Genomic DNA, 15,869 nt, shown 5'->3' on the forward strand with positions numbered 1-15,869 from the left:
GATATATTTTTACTTAAACTCAATATTCTATGTATATCTCAATATATTTTCCGGTGAAAATATCTGTATAAAGGTTTTCATATTTTAGCAAAATTCACTAAATTTTAATTGAATGACAACTGTACTGTAAACAATCAGTGGCATTTTTATTAACCAGTTAGTCAAAAAACTGTTTAAGTAGCACATAATTACGTAAGTAAAACAGGAAAACAAAGAATGTATACATAACATAGAAAAAATATTCTTTGTACATAAAAAAAAATTAACATAGCTGTGCAAATGATACAACATGTATCAAACTCAGATAAAAAAAATACATTTGCAGGCAGACACTTTTTAATTATCTTTGAAGTGAAGTGAATTATATTTATATAGCACTTTTCTCTAATGACTCAAAGCGCTTTACATAGTGAAACCCAATATCTAAATTACATTTAAACCAGTGTGGGTGGCACTGGGAGTGGGTGGGTAAAGTGTTTTGCCCGAAGACACAACGGTAGAAGCGGGGATCGAACCTGCAACCTTCAAGTTGAAGTGGTTTTGTCAACAGAAATAAATGATATCGATATTAAGATATTTTGTCAATTCATATCTTGTTTAAAATTATATCGATATATCTAACAAACTCCATATATCGCCTAGCCCTTTTTTTATTTTATTAGTATCACGGTACTTTCCACCGATACAAGCCTAAAATGAGCTAAAAATATCAACACTACATTACTAGATGAGACCAAACAGAGCATGCTGTTCAGTATCATGGCCATTGATTGATTGGCTCAGCCTCAGGCAGCATCCAGTCCCGACTTTACTTAGGTAAAAGTGACTCTGCGGGTATTATTTCCTGTCCAGATGCCCTCTTACTGTTAATAAGCATATTTCAACAGCTTTTTATGCTCGTGTTATGAAAATATTTGATTTCGAATAAATGATTCCTACTTTCGTCCATCTCCATTTTCTACCGCTTGTCCCTTTCGGGGTCGTAGGGGGCGCTGGAACCTATCTCAGCTGCATTCGGGCGGAAGGCGGAATACATTCTGGACAAGTTGCCACCTCATTGCAGGGCCATCACAGATAGACAGACATACATACATATATATACACATATATACACACATATATATATATATATATATATATAAAACCGTGATAAAGAAGGGTTTACTGTATATTAGTGTGATTCAAACAGAAATCTATGTTTCTAGACAGGATGACATCCCACTGGGTTTTGAGTTTTTCCTTGCCTTTATGTGGACACTAAACCGAGGATGTCGTTGTGGCTTGAGACGCTTGTGATTTTGGGCTACATAAATAAACATTGATTGATTACTGTATATTAAACTGAAGGTGTACAGAATCAATATAATACAGTTTGCTCATAACTGATGATGCACTATGTAGCCAAGGCTAGTTGGTGTTTGATTTCCCACGGTGCAGAACAAAATCAAACATACATTGGCGTCACATAGATATGTTACCCCGGTTCCATGTGGAAAAATACATCTGAAGGTCTGTTTGTGATAAATGAACCTGTAATATGGCCCACTGCTTCGCTACATCAGATAGCGCCGAGAGCCGTCTTTGGATATTTATAACCAATAAAGCCAACATTACTTGGCATCGCTCTGATGCTAAACTTTCTTCGTCTTTGCCTTGGCAAGAAGATCTCCGTAGCAAAACCACTATTTGTTCCCTCTCTACAAAAAGAAATCAAATCAAATGGGAATCAGCGGAGAGGAGCGGTTACGTCAGCTGTCAGGGTTTTGGTCGCTCGTTCCTCCGCGACCTCTTGTTTACGCTCGGCTGGAGAACAGGAGAGAGCGTCATTGGGCTGACACGGCAGGGGGAGGTTAGCCAGGGTTCACAACAAGCTGTCACATTGTCAGGAGCACCTCCAGGCACTGGATTCTGTTCCCCCCCCTCCCCTTATATTAAGCTGTAGAAGCATTTAAGTCTCACCTTAAAACTCATCTGTATACTCTAGCCTTTAAATAGACCTCCTTTTTAGACCAGTTGATCTGCCGCTTCTTTTCTTTCTCCTATGTCCCCCCCTCCCTTGTGGAGGGGGTCCGGTCCGATGACCATGGATGAAGTACTGGCTGTCCAGAGTCGAGACCCAGGATGGACCGCTCGTCGGGACCCAGGATGGACCGCTCGCCTGTATCGGTTGGGGACGTCTCTACGCTGCTGATCCGCTTGAGATGGTTTCCTGTGGACGGGACTCTCGCTGCTGTCTTGGATCCGCTTGAACTGAACTCTCGCGGCTGTGTTGGAGCCACTATGGATTGAACTTTCACAGTATCATGTTAGACCCGCTCGACATCCATTGCTTTCGGTCCCCTAGAGGGTGGGGGTTGCCCACATCTGAGGTCCTCTCCAAGGTTTCTCATAGTCAGCATTGTCACTGGCGTCCCACTGGATGTGAATTCTCCCTGCCCACTGGGTGTGAGTTTTCCTTGCCCTTTTGTGGGTTCTTCCGAGGATGTTGTAGTCGTAATGATTTGTGCAGTCCTTTGAGACATTTGTGATTTGGGGCTATATAAATAAACATTGATTGATTGATTGACTGCGAGGCACTTTTGATGTTTATTGATACGTCGTTATATGCGCGCATAAATCTCCCTGCTGGTGGCATTCTTTCTAGGTCGCAGCGACTGTAAATACTCAAACCAAGTCTCCACTCTTGTTTGGTCCTCGGTCTGCCCCCCCTCCAGTTGAAAACCCGCGATCGCCCCCCCCCCCCCCCCCCTCGCAACTCCACATCCCACCCTCCTTAAACTCGCCCTTACATTTCGTGGTTCCCAGGCCGTGTTCTCACAGCTGCCCGGTTTATTTTTGCGAGCATGAGTCAGAGTGGCCTGTTCAGACGCGGCGCACGTCCCGGGAGAGATGTGCAGGTCCGTGTTGTGTGTTTGTTGTGTGTGTATTTATGCGTGTGAGTAGATGTTTCCCCTGAGCTACGTTGACTTTATGTCATCGGAGGGGGGCGATCTGGGGCCTCCGTCACCATCAACTTCCTCTTCTGAAGTAACTTAACCACACCCACTGAGCTATAAGTGTCATTTGGACACAGCTCTCAATAGGGATGGTATTTTTTGGCACTGACCGAATCAATCAATCAATGAAGTGGATTATATTTATATAGCGCTTTTTCTCAAGTGACTCAAAGCGCTTTACATAGTGACACCCAATATCTAAGTTACATTTAAACCAGTGTGGGTGGCACTGGGAGCAGGTGGGTAAAGTGTCTTGCCCAAGGACACAACGGCAGTAACTAGGATGGCACAAGCGGGAATCGAACCTGCAACTCTCAAGTTGCTGGCACGGCCACTCTACCAAGCGAGCTATTCCGCCCCAATCAATGTTTATTTAGATAGCCCCAAATCACAAATGTCTCAATGGACTGCACAAATCATTACGACTACAACATCCTCGGAAGAACCCACAAAAGGGCAAGGAAAACTCACACCCAGTGGGCAGGGAGAATTCACATCCAGTGGGACGCCAGTGACAATGCTGACTATGAGAAACCTTGGAGAGGACCTCAGATGTGGGCAACCCCTCTAGGGGACCGAAAGCAATGGATGTCGAGCGGGTCTAACATGATACTGTGAAAGTTCAATCCATAGTGGCTCCAACACAGCAGCGAGAGTCCCGTCCACAGGAAACCATCTCAAGCGGAGGCGGATCAGCAGCGCAGAGATGTCCCCAACCGATACAGGCGAGCGGTCCATCCTGGGTCCCGACGAGCGGTCCATCCCGCAAGTCCTACTGGGCAACGATTGATGTAAAATCCAAACGCCACCACATCCCACTCCGCCGGATTGTAAATAATCAAATGATATACTATTTCTTATGCTTTCGGAGATCACTATGTTCACTGCTCGCTGTACATATCCTACAATGTTTCAATGTCCATTTCTCAGATGTCATTGTTGATGACTGAAGTGCTGATATCAACCTAAACCTAACACCCCTTCCACATCCCACCCCTTAATTGTGTTACATCTGACACAAATTCCATATGAGTTGGGAAATTGTGTTAGATGTAAATATAAACGGAATACAATGATTGGCAAATGTTTTTCAACCCATATTCAGTTGAATATGCTACAAAGACAACATATTTGATGTTCAAACTGATAAACATGTTTTTCTTTGCAAATAATCATTAACTTTAGAATTTGATGCCATCAACATGTGACAAAAAGTTGGGAAAGGTGGCAATAAATACTGATAAAGTTTAGGAATGCTCATCAAACACTTATTTGGAACATCCCACAGGTGTGCAGGCTAATTGGGAACAGGTGGGTGCCTTTAAATAGACTCCCTTTTTAGACCAGTTGATCTGCCGTTTCTTTTCTTTTTCTTCTATGTCCCACTCTCCCTTGTGGAGGGGGTCCAGTCCGATCCGGTGGCCATGTACTGCTTGCCTGTGTATCGGCTGGGGACATCTCTGCGCTGCTGATCCGCCTCCGCTTGGGATGGTTTCCTGCTGCCTCCTCTGTGAACGGGACTCTCGCTGCTGTGTTGGATCCGCTTTGGACTGGACTCTCGTGACTGTGTTGGATCCATTGTGGATTGAACTTTCACAGTATCATGTTAGACCCGCTCGACATCCATTGCTTTCCTCCTCTCCAAGGTTCTCATAGTCATCATTGCCACCGACGTCCCACTGGGTGTGAGTTTTCCTTGCCCTTATGTGGGCCTACCGAGGATGTCGTAGTGGTTTGTGCAGCCCTTTGAGACACTAGTGATTTAGGGCTATATAAGTAAACATTGATTGATTGATTGATGATTGGGTATAAAAGCAGCTTGCATGATATGCTAAGTAATACACAAACAAGGATGAGGTGAGGGTCTCCACTTTGTAAGCAAATTGTCCAACAGTTTTAGAACTTTTCTCAATGAGCTATTGCAAAGAATTTAGGGATTTTACCATCTACGGTCCGTAAAATCATCAAAAGGTTCTGATAATCTGGAAAAATCACTCCATGTAAGCGATGATATTACGGACTTTTGATCCCTCAGGCGGTACTGCATCAAAAACCGACATCAGTGTGTAAAGGATATCACCATATGGGCTCAGGAGCCCTTCATAAAACCACTGTCAGTAACTACAGTTGGTCGCTACATCTGTAAGTGCAAGTTAAAACTCTACTATGCAAAACCAAACCCATTTATCAACAATATCCTGAAACGCCGCCGGCTTGGCTGGGCCCGAGCTCATCTAAGGTGGACTGATGCAAAGTGGAAAAGTGTTCTGTGGTCTGACAAGTCCACATTTCAAATTATATTTGGAAACAGAGGACGTGGTGTCCTCCAGAACAAAGAGGAAAATAACCATTCGTATTGTTATAGGCTCAAAGTTGAAAAGACAGCATCTGTGATGGTATGGGGGTGCATTAGTGCCCAAGGCATGGGTAACTTACACATCTGTGAAGGCACCATTAATGCTGAATGGTCCATACAGGTTTTGGAGCAACATATGCTGCCATCTAAGCGCCGTCTTTTTCATGGACGCCCCTGCTTATTTCAGCAAGACAATGCCAAGCCACATTCAGCATGTCTTACAACAGCGTGGCTTCGTAAAAAAAGAGTGCGGGTACTTTCCTGGCCCGCCTATAGTCCAGACTTGTCTCCCATCGAAAATGTGTGGCGCATTATGAAGCGTAAAATACTACAGCGGAGACCCCGGACTGTTGAACGACTGAAGCTTTACATCAAACAAGAATGGGAAAGAATTCCACTTTCACGCTTCAACAATTAGTTTCCTCAGTTCCTAAATGTTTATTGAGTGTTGTTAAAAGAAAAGGTGATGTAACACAGTGGTGAACATGCCCTTTCCCAACTACTTTGGCACATGTGGCAGCCATGAAATTCTAAGTTAATTAGTTTGAACATCAAATATCTTGTCTTTGTAGTGCATTCAACTGAATATGGGTTGAAAATGATTTGCAAATCGTTTTATTCCGTTTATATTTACATCTAACACAATTTCCCAACTCATATTGAAACAGGGTTTCTAATAAGCAGACAAGATTCATTGAGGACTATATTATTACTTATTAAAAACCTTTAAACCTTCCTAACTTTTTTCTTCCTTTCATCGTATGAACTATTTACCTTATCAAGCATCGCGAACCTCGCCAATAAAGTGTTTGTGGTTTTCTCTGCTTCCTCTCCGGCAGAATGCAGGAAGTGAATTGTACATTTGCGGTTGTTAGCCTTTGACCTTTGGTGTTTATGACAAAACATAAGTGCATTGTACAGCTCGGCGTGACACCTGCGCCAGCACGCTGTTTGATGACTCACTGTAGCTCTGGAATTGTTCAACTTTTCTTTTTCTTTTTTTTCCTTTTGTCTTTGCACTCTCGCAGCCCTGCAGCTCTGCTTGCAGCACAGACGAAGTCGCCAGCAACATGTGGAGCAAGGCATCATGCCCCGTAAGTCTGCACTTCCTACTTCTCCCACTCGTAATCCACCCGGAAAATATATGCATTCGATATTGGAGGAATGCAAACATTACGAAGAAGAGTTATTGTATCACTAAAGCGGGTGTAATAAGAATCACTAGTAAATGACTGCGATGAGGTATTGACTTGTCCAGGGTGTACACCCCCTTCTGCCCGAATGCAGCTGAGGTAGGCTCCAGCGACCCCACAAGGGACAAGCGGTAGAAAATGGATGGGTAAATGAGGCTTTGGTGAGTGTGTGGCACACTCACTAGCTGTATTGACACTGTGTTGCTGTTTCAGTACATTTGACCTGCAAATAGAATAGCAAATATAATATATTTCCCCATTTTTCAATTTCATTTTGATCGATAATGATGGGCAGCACGGTGGAACAGGGGTTAGTTCATGTGCCTCACAATCTGAAGGTCCTGAGTAGTCCTAAATCAATCAATCAATCAATGTTTATTTATATAGCCCCAAATCACAAATGTCTCAAAGGACTGCACAAATCATTACGACTACAACATCCTCGGAAGAACCCACAAAAGGGCAAGGAAAACTCACACCCAGTGGGCAGGGAGAATTCACATCCAGTGGGACGCCAGTGACAATGCTGACTATGAGAAACCTTGGAGAGGACCTCAGATGTGGGCAACCCCCCCCCCCTCTAGGGGACCGAAAGCAATGGATGTCGAGCGGGTCTAACATGATACTGTGAAAGTTCAATCCATAGTGGCTCCAACACAGCCGCGAGAGTTCAGTTCAAGCAGATCCAAGACAGCAGCGAGAGTCCAGTCCACAGGAAACCATCCCAAGCGGAGGCGGATCAGCAGCGTCCTGGGTTCAATCCCGGGCTCGGGATCTTTCTGTGTGGCGTTTGCATGTTCCCACTACAGAACGCCACTACAGTAGCTAAAAACAAATAAAGTGCACTTTTGTGCATGATGTCACACAAGATATTTCAATAATTGTCAAATAAAAATGAGCTGCATAATACAAAAAAAAATTGTGTATGTCCTCCGCTATGTGGTAGGTTCCTGCGGACGGTATCTCCTTCTGTTGTTGACTATTTGTTTCATATGGTGTTGAAATTGTTGCTTCGGCATTTTGTTGGTGTGGCATTGGGCGGAGATGTTGACATGCAGCAGAGTTTCAAGCACTCTTCACTCTCTGGCGGGTAACTTTTCAAATGAAGCTACAAATTAGCAGTGGTGCTACTTTTTGTAGCAACGCTTTTGCCGCATACTTGACATATTACGGTTTTCTGTTCAACGTCTTCCCGCTTGAAGCCAAACCACCGCCAGTAATGGACCCCTTGCTGTTTTTCTTGGGAATTATTATTATTCCTTAATTTTTTACATGATTCGCACCTTCTCTCTCTCGTATTACCACTCGCACCCCTCCGTTAGCTCCACAGCTAACGTTACCACAGTATGTGACGTTGCACGCACGACAATATGTGACGTATGTAAGAAGGTGCGCTTGTTTTATGTCTGTGAGAAGGAGAAACAAGAAAGAGTGGGAAGAGCCTGTAGACTAGGGGTGTCCAAAGTGCGGCCCGCTGGGAATTTTTTAACGGCCCCACGGCACATTTTAAAAATATTATTGAAAAAATTTTAAAGCGGAAAAAGTGATATAAAGGAGCAAACGGGTGAAATGTAACAAGAAAATGTTGCAATGTTTACTCTAATAACACAAAGCTGCCATGCAGGCTGTTTATTTCTTTAAAAAATAATAATGAATCAAAATCAATGTCATTATGAATTATTGACCTATTCAAGGCTCCAATTACGTCAGGTTAAATTTTCCACTTTGAGACATTTTTGGGGGAAAAATGTAGCATATTTTGTGTTTGCCATATAAAAAAACTGAGCTGTTTTTTGTTTTTTTTAAAGAATGGCCTAAAACTAACACACAAAAAACCATAAACAACAATAAAATGTATAATTGACAGATGGATCTGAAGTTGATCTCGAGATTATTGTGCTAAAAGTGAACAGTAAAAAATTGTATAATTTTTTTTTTTTAACACTTTAATGAGTAAGGACCCTTTTGGATCCCCAATAATTTTAGTGTGATTTGTTTTTAAGTGTCACTGCTCAAAAAATAATAATGAATTAAAATCAATGGTGTTATTAGTTATGGACTTTTTTAAGGCTCCATTATTATATAATCTCAAATATTCCACTTAATCAATCAATTAATGTTTATTTATATAGCCCCAAATCACAAATGTCTCAAAGGACTGTACAAACCATTACGACTACGACATCCTCGGAAGAACCCACAAAAGGGCAAGGAAAACTCACATCCAGTGGGACGCCAGTGACAATGCTGACTATGAGAAACCTTGGAGAGGACCTCAAATGTGGGCAACTCCCCATCTAGGGGACCGAAAGCAATGGATGTCGAGCGGGTCTAACATGATACTGTGAAAGTTCAATCCATAGTGGCTCCAACACAGCCGCGAGAGTTCAGTTCAAAGCGGATCCAAGACAGCAGCGAGAGTCCCGTCCGCAGGAAACCATCCCAAGCGGAGGCGGATCAGCAGCGTAGAGATGTCCCCAACCGATACACAGGCGAGCGGTCCATCCTGGGTCCCGACGAGCGGTCCATCCTGGGTCTCGACTCGTGACAGCCAGTACTTGATCCATGGTCATCGGACCGGACCCCCTCCACAAGAAGCGGCAGATCAACTGGTCTAAAAAGGGAGTCTATTTAAAGGCTAGAGTATACAAATGAGTTTTAAGGTGAGACTTAAATGCTTCTACTGAGGTAGCATCTCGAACTGTTACCGGGAGGGCATTCCAGAGTACTGGAGCCCGAACGGAAAACGCTCTATAGCCCGCAGACTTTTTTGGGGCTTTAGGAATCACTAATAAGCCGGAGTCCTTTGAACGCAGATTTCTTGCCGGGACATATGGTACAATACAATCGGCAAGATAGGATGGAGCTAGACCGTGTAGTATTTTATACGTAAGTAGTAAAACCTTAAAGTCACATCTTAAGTGCACAGGAAGCCAGTGCAGGTGAGCACTTAAAAAAAATATTGCGTGATAATATTGCATATTTTGTTTTGTTTTTTCTATCAAAAACAGGGTTTTCTTTGACAAAAAGAGCATACAACTTAAATCTTTAAAATCATTATATTGACAGAAGGACCTAATGTTAATCTGGAGATTTAAAACTTGAATAATAATAACACAAAATAATACTGAATAATGACACATTTTTAATATTTTTTTGGACCAAAACCCTTTGCGGTCCCCGGAGTCAAGCCTGAGTGGAGGCCTTAATGCAGGGGTAGGGAACCTATGGCTCTAGATCCAGATGTGGCTCTTTTGATGACTGCATCTGGCTCTCAGATAAATCTGACCTGACGTTGCTTAACACAATAAATAATGAATAATTCCACTTGCAATCACAGTGTTAAAAATAATGTTAAAATTATAAAACATTCTCATGCATTTTTAATCCATCCATCCGTTTCTACCGCACCTGTTCAAGAAGTCGCGATAATGGTAAGAAGTTATTTTTTTTATTATTGGTTAGTGTGGGGCTTGCCCTCCTGGGGGTTCTTCAGCCCCCCAAGCACGGACATGAGAGCCTGTTTCAGGGTTACATTATTGTTTTATTTTTCAATAAGTCTCTCAGTTGCTTTCCAGCAATTGTATTTCCAGCCCCAACCCAGTCTCTCCTCCTGGCTGCTGCTTATAACAGAGCGACAGCTGATTAAATAACAAGGCCCAGGTGGGCCATCTACCCACCTGTCGCTGCAGGCCCGCAGGCCACGCCCCCCCCCACAGTTAGCTTCAGAATAACAATGTTATTACAAAGAATAAGAGACCTGTTATACTCTGGAAATGTTGGTCTTACTTAAAAATGTACGTGCTTAGTTGTGTTTTATATTTTTTTATATTTATATAGCGCTTTTCTCGAGTGACTCAAAGCTCTTTACATAGTGACACCCAATATCTAAGTTACATTTAAACCAGTGTGGGTGGCACTGGGAGCAGGTGGGTAAAGTGTCTTGCCCAAGGACACAACGGCAGTGACTAGGATGGCGGAAGCGGGAATCGAACCTGCAACCCTCGAGTTGCTGGCACGGCCACTCTACCAACCGAGCTATGTGTTCAGTGTTAAAAAAAAAAATTATATGGCTCTTACGGAAATATACTTTAAAATATTTGGCCTTTTGGCTCTCTCAGCCAAAAAGGTTCCCGACCCCTGCCTTAATGTATATTTTTTATACATATATCGTTTTGGCTTTTAAAATAGAAAAATGTCAAAATGGCCCCGGCTTGCTTTGATTTTTCAGTCTGCGGCCCTAAGTGGATAAAGTTTGGACACCCCTGCTGTAGACAGATAGATAGATAGTACTTTATTGATACCTTCAGGAAAAAAAGTGTAATTAAAATGCACTTTTGTGCATGATGACACCCAACTCTACATGCCCCTAAAGCTGACCAACACGCCGGACTGTAGTCAGTTGGAAGCGTGTCTTAATGAAATTAAACAATGGATGTCCGCTAACTTTTTGCAACTTAATGCCAAAAAAAACGGAAATGCTGATTATCGGTCCTGCTAGACACCGACCTCTATTTAATAATACAACTTTAACATTTGACAACCAAATAATAAAACAAGGTGACTCTGTAAAAAATCTGGGTATTATCTTCGACCCAACTCTCTCCTTTGAGTCACACATTAAAAGCGTTACTAAAACGGCCTTCTTTCATCTCCGTAATATCGCTAAAATTCGCTCCATTTTGTCCACTATAGACGCCGAGATCATTATCCATGCGTTTGTTACGTCTCGTCTCGATTACTGTAACGTATTATTTTCGGGTCTCCCAATGTCTAGCATTAAAAGATTACAGTTGGTACAAAATGCGGCTGCTAGACTTTTGACAAGAACAAGAAAGTTTGATCACATTACGCCTGTACTGGCTCACCTGCACTGGCTTCCTGTGCACTTAAGATGTGACTTTAAGGTTTTACTACTTACGTATAAAATACTACACGGTCTAGCTCCAGCCTATCTTGCCGATTGTATTGTACCGTATGTCCCGGCAAGAAATCTGCGTTCAAAAGACTCCGGCTTATTAGTGATTCCTAGAGCTCAAAAAAAGTCTGCGGGCTATAGAGCGTTTTCCGTTCGGGCTCCAGTACTCTGGAATGCCCTCCCGGTAACAGTTCGAGATGCTACCTCAGTAGAAGCATTTAAGTCTCATCTTAAAACTCATCTGTATACTCTAGCCTTTAAATAAATAGACCTCCTTTTTAGACCAGTTGATCTGCCGCTTCTTTTCTTTCTCCTATGTCCCCCCCTCCCTTGTGGAGGGGGTCCGGTCCGATGACCATGGATGAAGTACTGACTGTCCAGAGTCGAGACCCAGGATGGACCGCTCGTCGGGACCCAGGATGGACCGCTCGCCTGTATCGGTTGGGGACATCTCTACGCTGCTGATCCGCTTGAGATGGTTTCCTGTGGACGGGACTCTCACTGCTGTCTTGGAGCCACTATGGATTGAACTTTCACAGTATCATGTTAGACCCGCTCGACATCCATTGCTTTCGGTCCCCTAGAGGGGGGGGGTTGCCCACATCTGAGGTCCTCTCCAAGGTTTCTCATAGTCAGCATTGTCGCTGGCGTCCCACTGAATGTGAATTCTCCCTGCCCACTGGGTGTGAGTTTTCCTTGCCCTTTTGTGGGTTCTTCCGAGGATGTTGTAGTCGTAATGATTTGTGCAGTCCTTTGAGACATTTGTGATTTGGGGCTATATAAATAAACATTGATTGATTGATTGAAGATGGACCGCTCGCCTTTATCGGTTGGGGACATCTCTACGCTGCTGATCCGCCTCCGCTTGAGATGGTTTCCTGTGGACGGGACTCTCGCTGCTGTCTTGGATCCGCTTGAACTGAACTCTCGCGGCTGTGTTGGAGCCACTATGGATTGAACTTTCACAGTATCATGTTAGACCCGCTCGACATCCATTGCTTTCGGTCCCCTAGAGGGGGGGGGGGGTTGCCCACATCTGAGGTCCTCTCCAAGGTTTCTCATAGTCAGCATTGTCACTAGCGTCCCACTGGATGTGAATTCTCCCTGCCCACTGGGTGTGAGTTTTCCTTGCCCTTTTGTGGGTTCTTCCGAGGATGTTGTAGTCGTAATGATTTGTGCAGTCCTTTGAGACATTTGTGATTTGGGGCTATATAAATAAACATTGATTGATTGATTGATATTTCAATAACTGTCAATTGAAAATGAGCTGCATAATAGGAAATCAAATAGTGTATGTCCTTTGCTGTGTGGTAGGTTCCTGCGGACGTTATCTCCTTTTTTTATTGACTATTTGTTTCTTACGGTGTTGAAATTGTTGCTTCGGCGTTACACTTAAAAGCAACTGCGTGAAAACGTATATTTGAATATCACGATAAAGTCATTTCTGTCACACCTATGGATCATGTTTGGTTTTGTCCTGTTATGTTTTTGATTTTTGGACATTCAGTCACGTTTTGCACTTCCTGGTTTTGTTTGTTTCCATGCCAACCTCATTAGTTTTCACCTGTCACGTCCCTGTTCTCAGCCTCACCTGTTTTCACTAATCATCACCGCTATTTAAGTCACTCCTTTTCTTGTCTTCGTCCTGGGATCTTCACACTCACACGCACCCTACCCATGCTGTTCAAACCTTCATGTCCTAGTCCACAGTTCCATGCCGAGTAAGTTTATATATTTATGCCACAGTGCACTCTTTTGTTTCATGTCTTTAGTCTTGCCATTGTGCTGTTTGTTTATAGTTAAATTGTCTTTCATGCCAACGAGCAGGGGTTTTTGTTTCACGTTTGTTTCTTCCTCTTTGTGAGCGCCCTTAGTTTGATTATTTTTGATTATAGTGTTTAAATAAAAACATGTACCTGAATTCACGCCTGGCTCGTCCTGTAATCCCGCCGCGTCGAAGGGAGCACACTCAATCCATGTCAAAGCCTGACAATTTCCTATATCGGACAGAGACAAACCTGCGATATATCGAGTATAATCAGAGGTGGATAGAGTAGCCAGAAATTGTACTCAAGTAAGAGTACTGTTACTTTAGAGATTTATTACTCAAGTAAAAGTAAGGAGTAGTCACCCAAATATTTACTTGAGTAAAAGTAAAAAGTATTTTGTGAAAAAACTACTCAAGTACTGAGTAACTGATGAGTAACCTGTTCGTTTAATGATTACGGCAACAAATAATGCACAAAAACATAAAAATAGCAATGAGCAAATTCAGAACCAGGAATATCTCTTAAGCAACTAAAACAATAATGTATATTAAATAATAATACATTAAAATAAAATAAAAATTAAGGCAAATTGAGCCACAATAACTTAACAGCACCTCTGGCTCAGTAGGCATTGATTGATTGATTAAAACTTTTATTAGTAGATTGCACAGTACAGTACATATTCCGTACAATTGACCACTAAATGGTAACACCCCAATAATAGTTTTTCAACGTTTATCAATTACTTAATAAATGACCAAGTCGAGGTGATCTACCTCATATATACATATACATACACACATATCATATATATATATATATATATATATATATACAGTATATAATTTATATTTATTTATTTTGCGTTTTTTTTCACATGTTAAAGGTGTTTTAATGAATATACATGCATGTTTAACATATAGATTCCTATCTTTCATGAAGACAAGAATATAAGTTGGTGTATTACCTGATTCTGATGACTTGCATTGATTGGAATCAGACAGTATAGTGCTGATAACGTCCCGGTTTTCAAATGGAGGAGAAAAAAAGCTCCTCCTTCCTGTCTAATACCACATGAAAGTCGTTGGTTTTTGGCATCTTATTTGTCCAGCTTCCATATTCGTTTTCATACACTTTACAAGAAATACATTGGCGGCAAACTCCGTAGCTTGCTAGCTTGTTTGCGCTGGCTTTCGGAGACTCTTATTTTGTTAGCGCAGGCGCGATGGAGCGGCGCTTTTATTGTGAAGACAGGAACTGGGCGATCAGTCTTTAGGCTTTTGACGGGAAGTACGGTTGAAATAAAAAGTGTCTTTTTTCCTTTACACTTTTGATTGATTGGTTGATTGATTGAAACTTTTATTATTATATTGCACAGTACAGTACATATTCCGTACAGTTGACCACTAAATGGTAACACCCCAATAAGTTTTTCAACATGTCGGGTTCTACATGTGACGGTCACGTGACCACCTGGCTCTGTTTAATTGGTCCAACGTCACCAGTGACTGCATTTGATTGGTGAAACGCAGGCATCCGTAGTTCCTACTTTGAATGCGTGTCTGACAAAATCAAAACAAACAAAGCGTGCATTAAGAGATCGATAAAAAAAAAAGTAGCGACCTTATTGCAGATAAATGGAGCGGAGTAAAAGTAGCGTTCCTTCTCTATAAATATACAAAAGTAAAAGTATGTTGCATAAAAACTACTCTTAGAAGTACAATTTATCCCAAAAGTTACTCAAGTAGATGTAACGGAGTAAATGTAGCGCGTTACTACCCACTTCTGAGTATAATCGATATATCGCCCAGCCCTATTTCCAACCTTAATTTATCTAACAATTCACTATTCCCAACACACTTTAATGGTCACCAACGCTGCAAGTTATTCCAATAACAACACTCTAATGTTAGCTCGTCCGGGCTTTGTGAGTGTCGTGTGCGTAATAAACGGGGGAAGATTTACTCTGGAAGAGAGTCATCCTGGCGAGATAAAAGCTGCAAAGATAAAAACAAAGACAAAGTCATTTTATGTGTCGTCATGTCAGTTCCTCCCTGTCTCCACATGGCTTCATGAGTCACAGCCTGGGCCTTCATGGGGGTCAGTCACCCCTTTAGCGTCCTGGCCGAGCATGTTTCTCACACACACACACACATGCACACACACACACACACTCCCCCAGGCCGTTCTCTATTAAAGCCCTCCCACATGTACCCATCCTGCATGCTAGGAATGCAATACCGGCTTTGTGATGATAGTTTTCCTCAGACAACCAAGGACGACGGTCCTTCGAGCAAACAGCGCTGGTCATAGCGGAGATGACTCCAACCAGCCAGGATGAGTTTGTTCTTGTTTTATTTAGATATCTCTGCTTAAAAGGTAACTGCACTTTTTGGGGGGGAATTTTGCCTATCATTCACAATTTTTATGTGATAAAATGGCAACCAAGGTGATCAAAAAGGTCAACCAAAGAACGAGATTCCTCTACAGAATCTCCTCTCTGGTCAACAAAAGCACCTTGAGGATTCTAGCGGGAACTCTCATTCAACCCTTCTTCGATTACGCTTGCACCTCCTGGTACCCCAGCACCTCCAAAACCCTCAAATCTAGACTCCAAACATCCCAGAATAAGCTAAT

The 15,869-nt window shown here is 42.4% G+C and overlaps 1 protein-coding gene across 4 annotated transcripts in view; it reads left to right on the plus strand.

Moving 5' to 3' along the window:
- The window catches only part of mrtfbb (myocardin related transcription factor Bb), a 257,515-nt gene that overhangs the window by 202,674 nt on the left and 38,972 nt on the right, over window positions 1–15,869 (plus strand). For 3 of the 4 annotated variants that reach the window (XM_061905325.1, XM_061905324.1, XM_061905328.1), the window contains exon 4: window positions 6,381–6,446. The exons of the other annotated variant lie outside the window; for it this stretch is intronic. In XM_061905325.1, coding sequence (XP_061761309.1) covers window positions 6,381–6,446 — 66 coding nt within the window. The remainder of the gene's footprint in view (window positions 1–6,380; window positions 6,447–15,869) is intronic. 4 annotated transcript variants of the gene reach the window in all.

This window comes from Nerophis ophidion, linkage group LG07 (assembly GCF_033978795.1).
Source record: "Nerophis ophidion isolate RoL-2023_Sa linkage group LG07, RoL_Noph_v1.0, whole genome shotgun sequence".
NCBI lineage: Eukaryota > Metazoa > Chordata > Actinopteri > Syngnathiformes > Syngnathidae > Nerophis > Nerophis ophidion.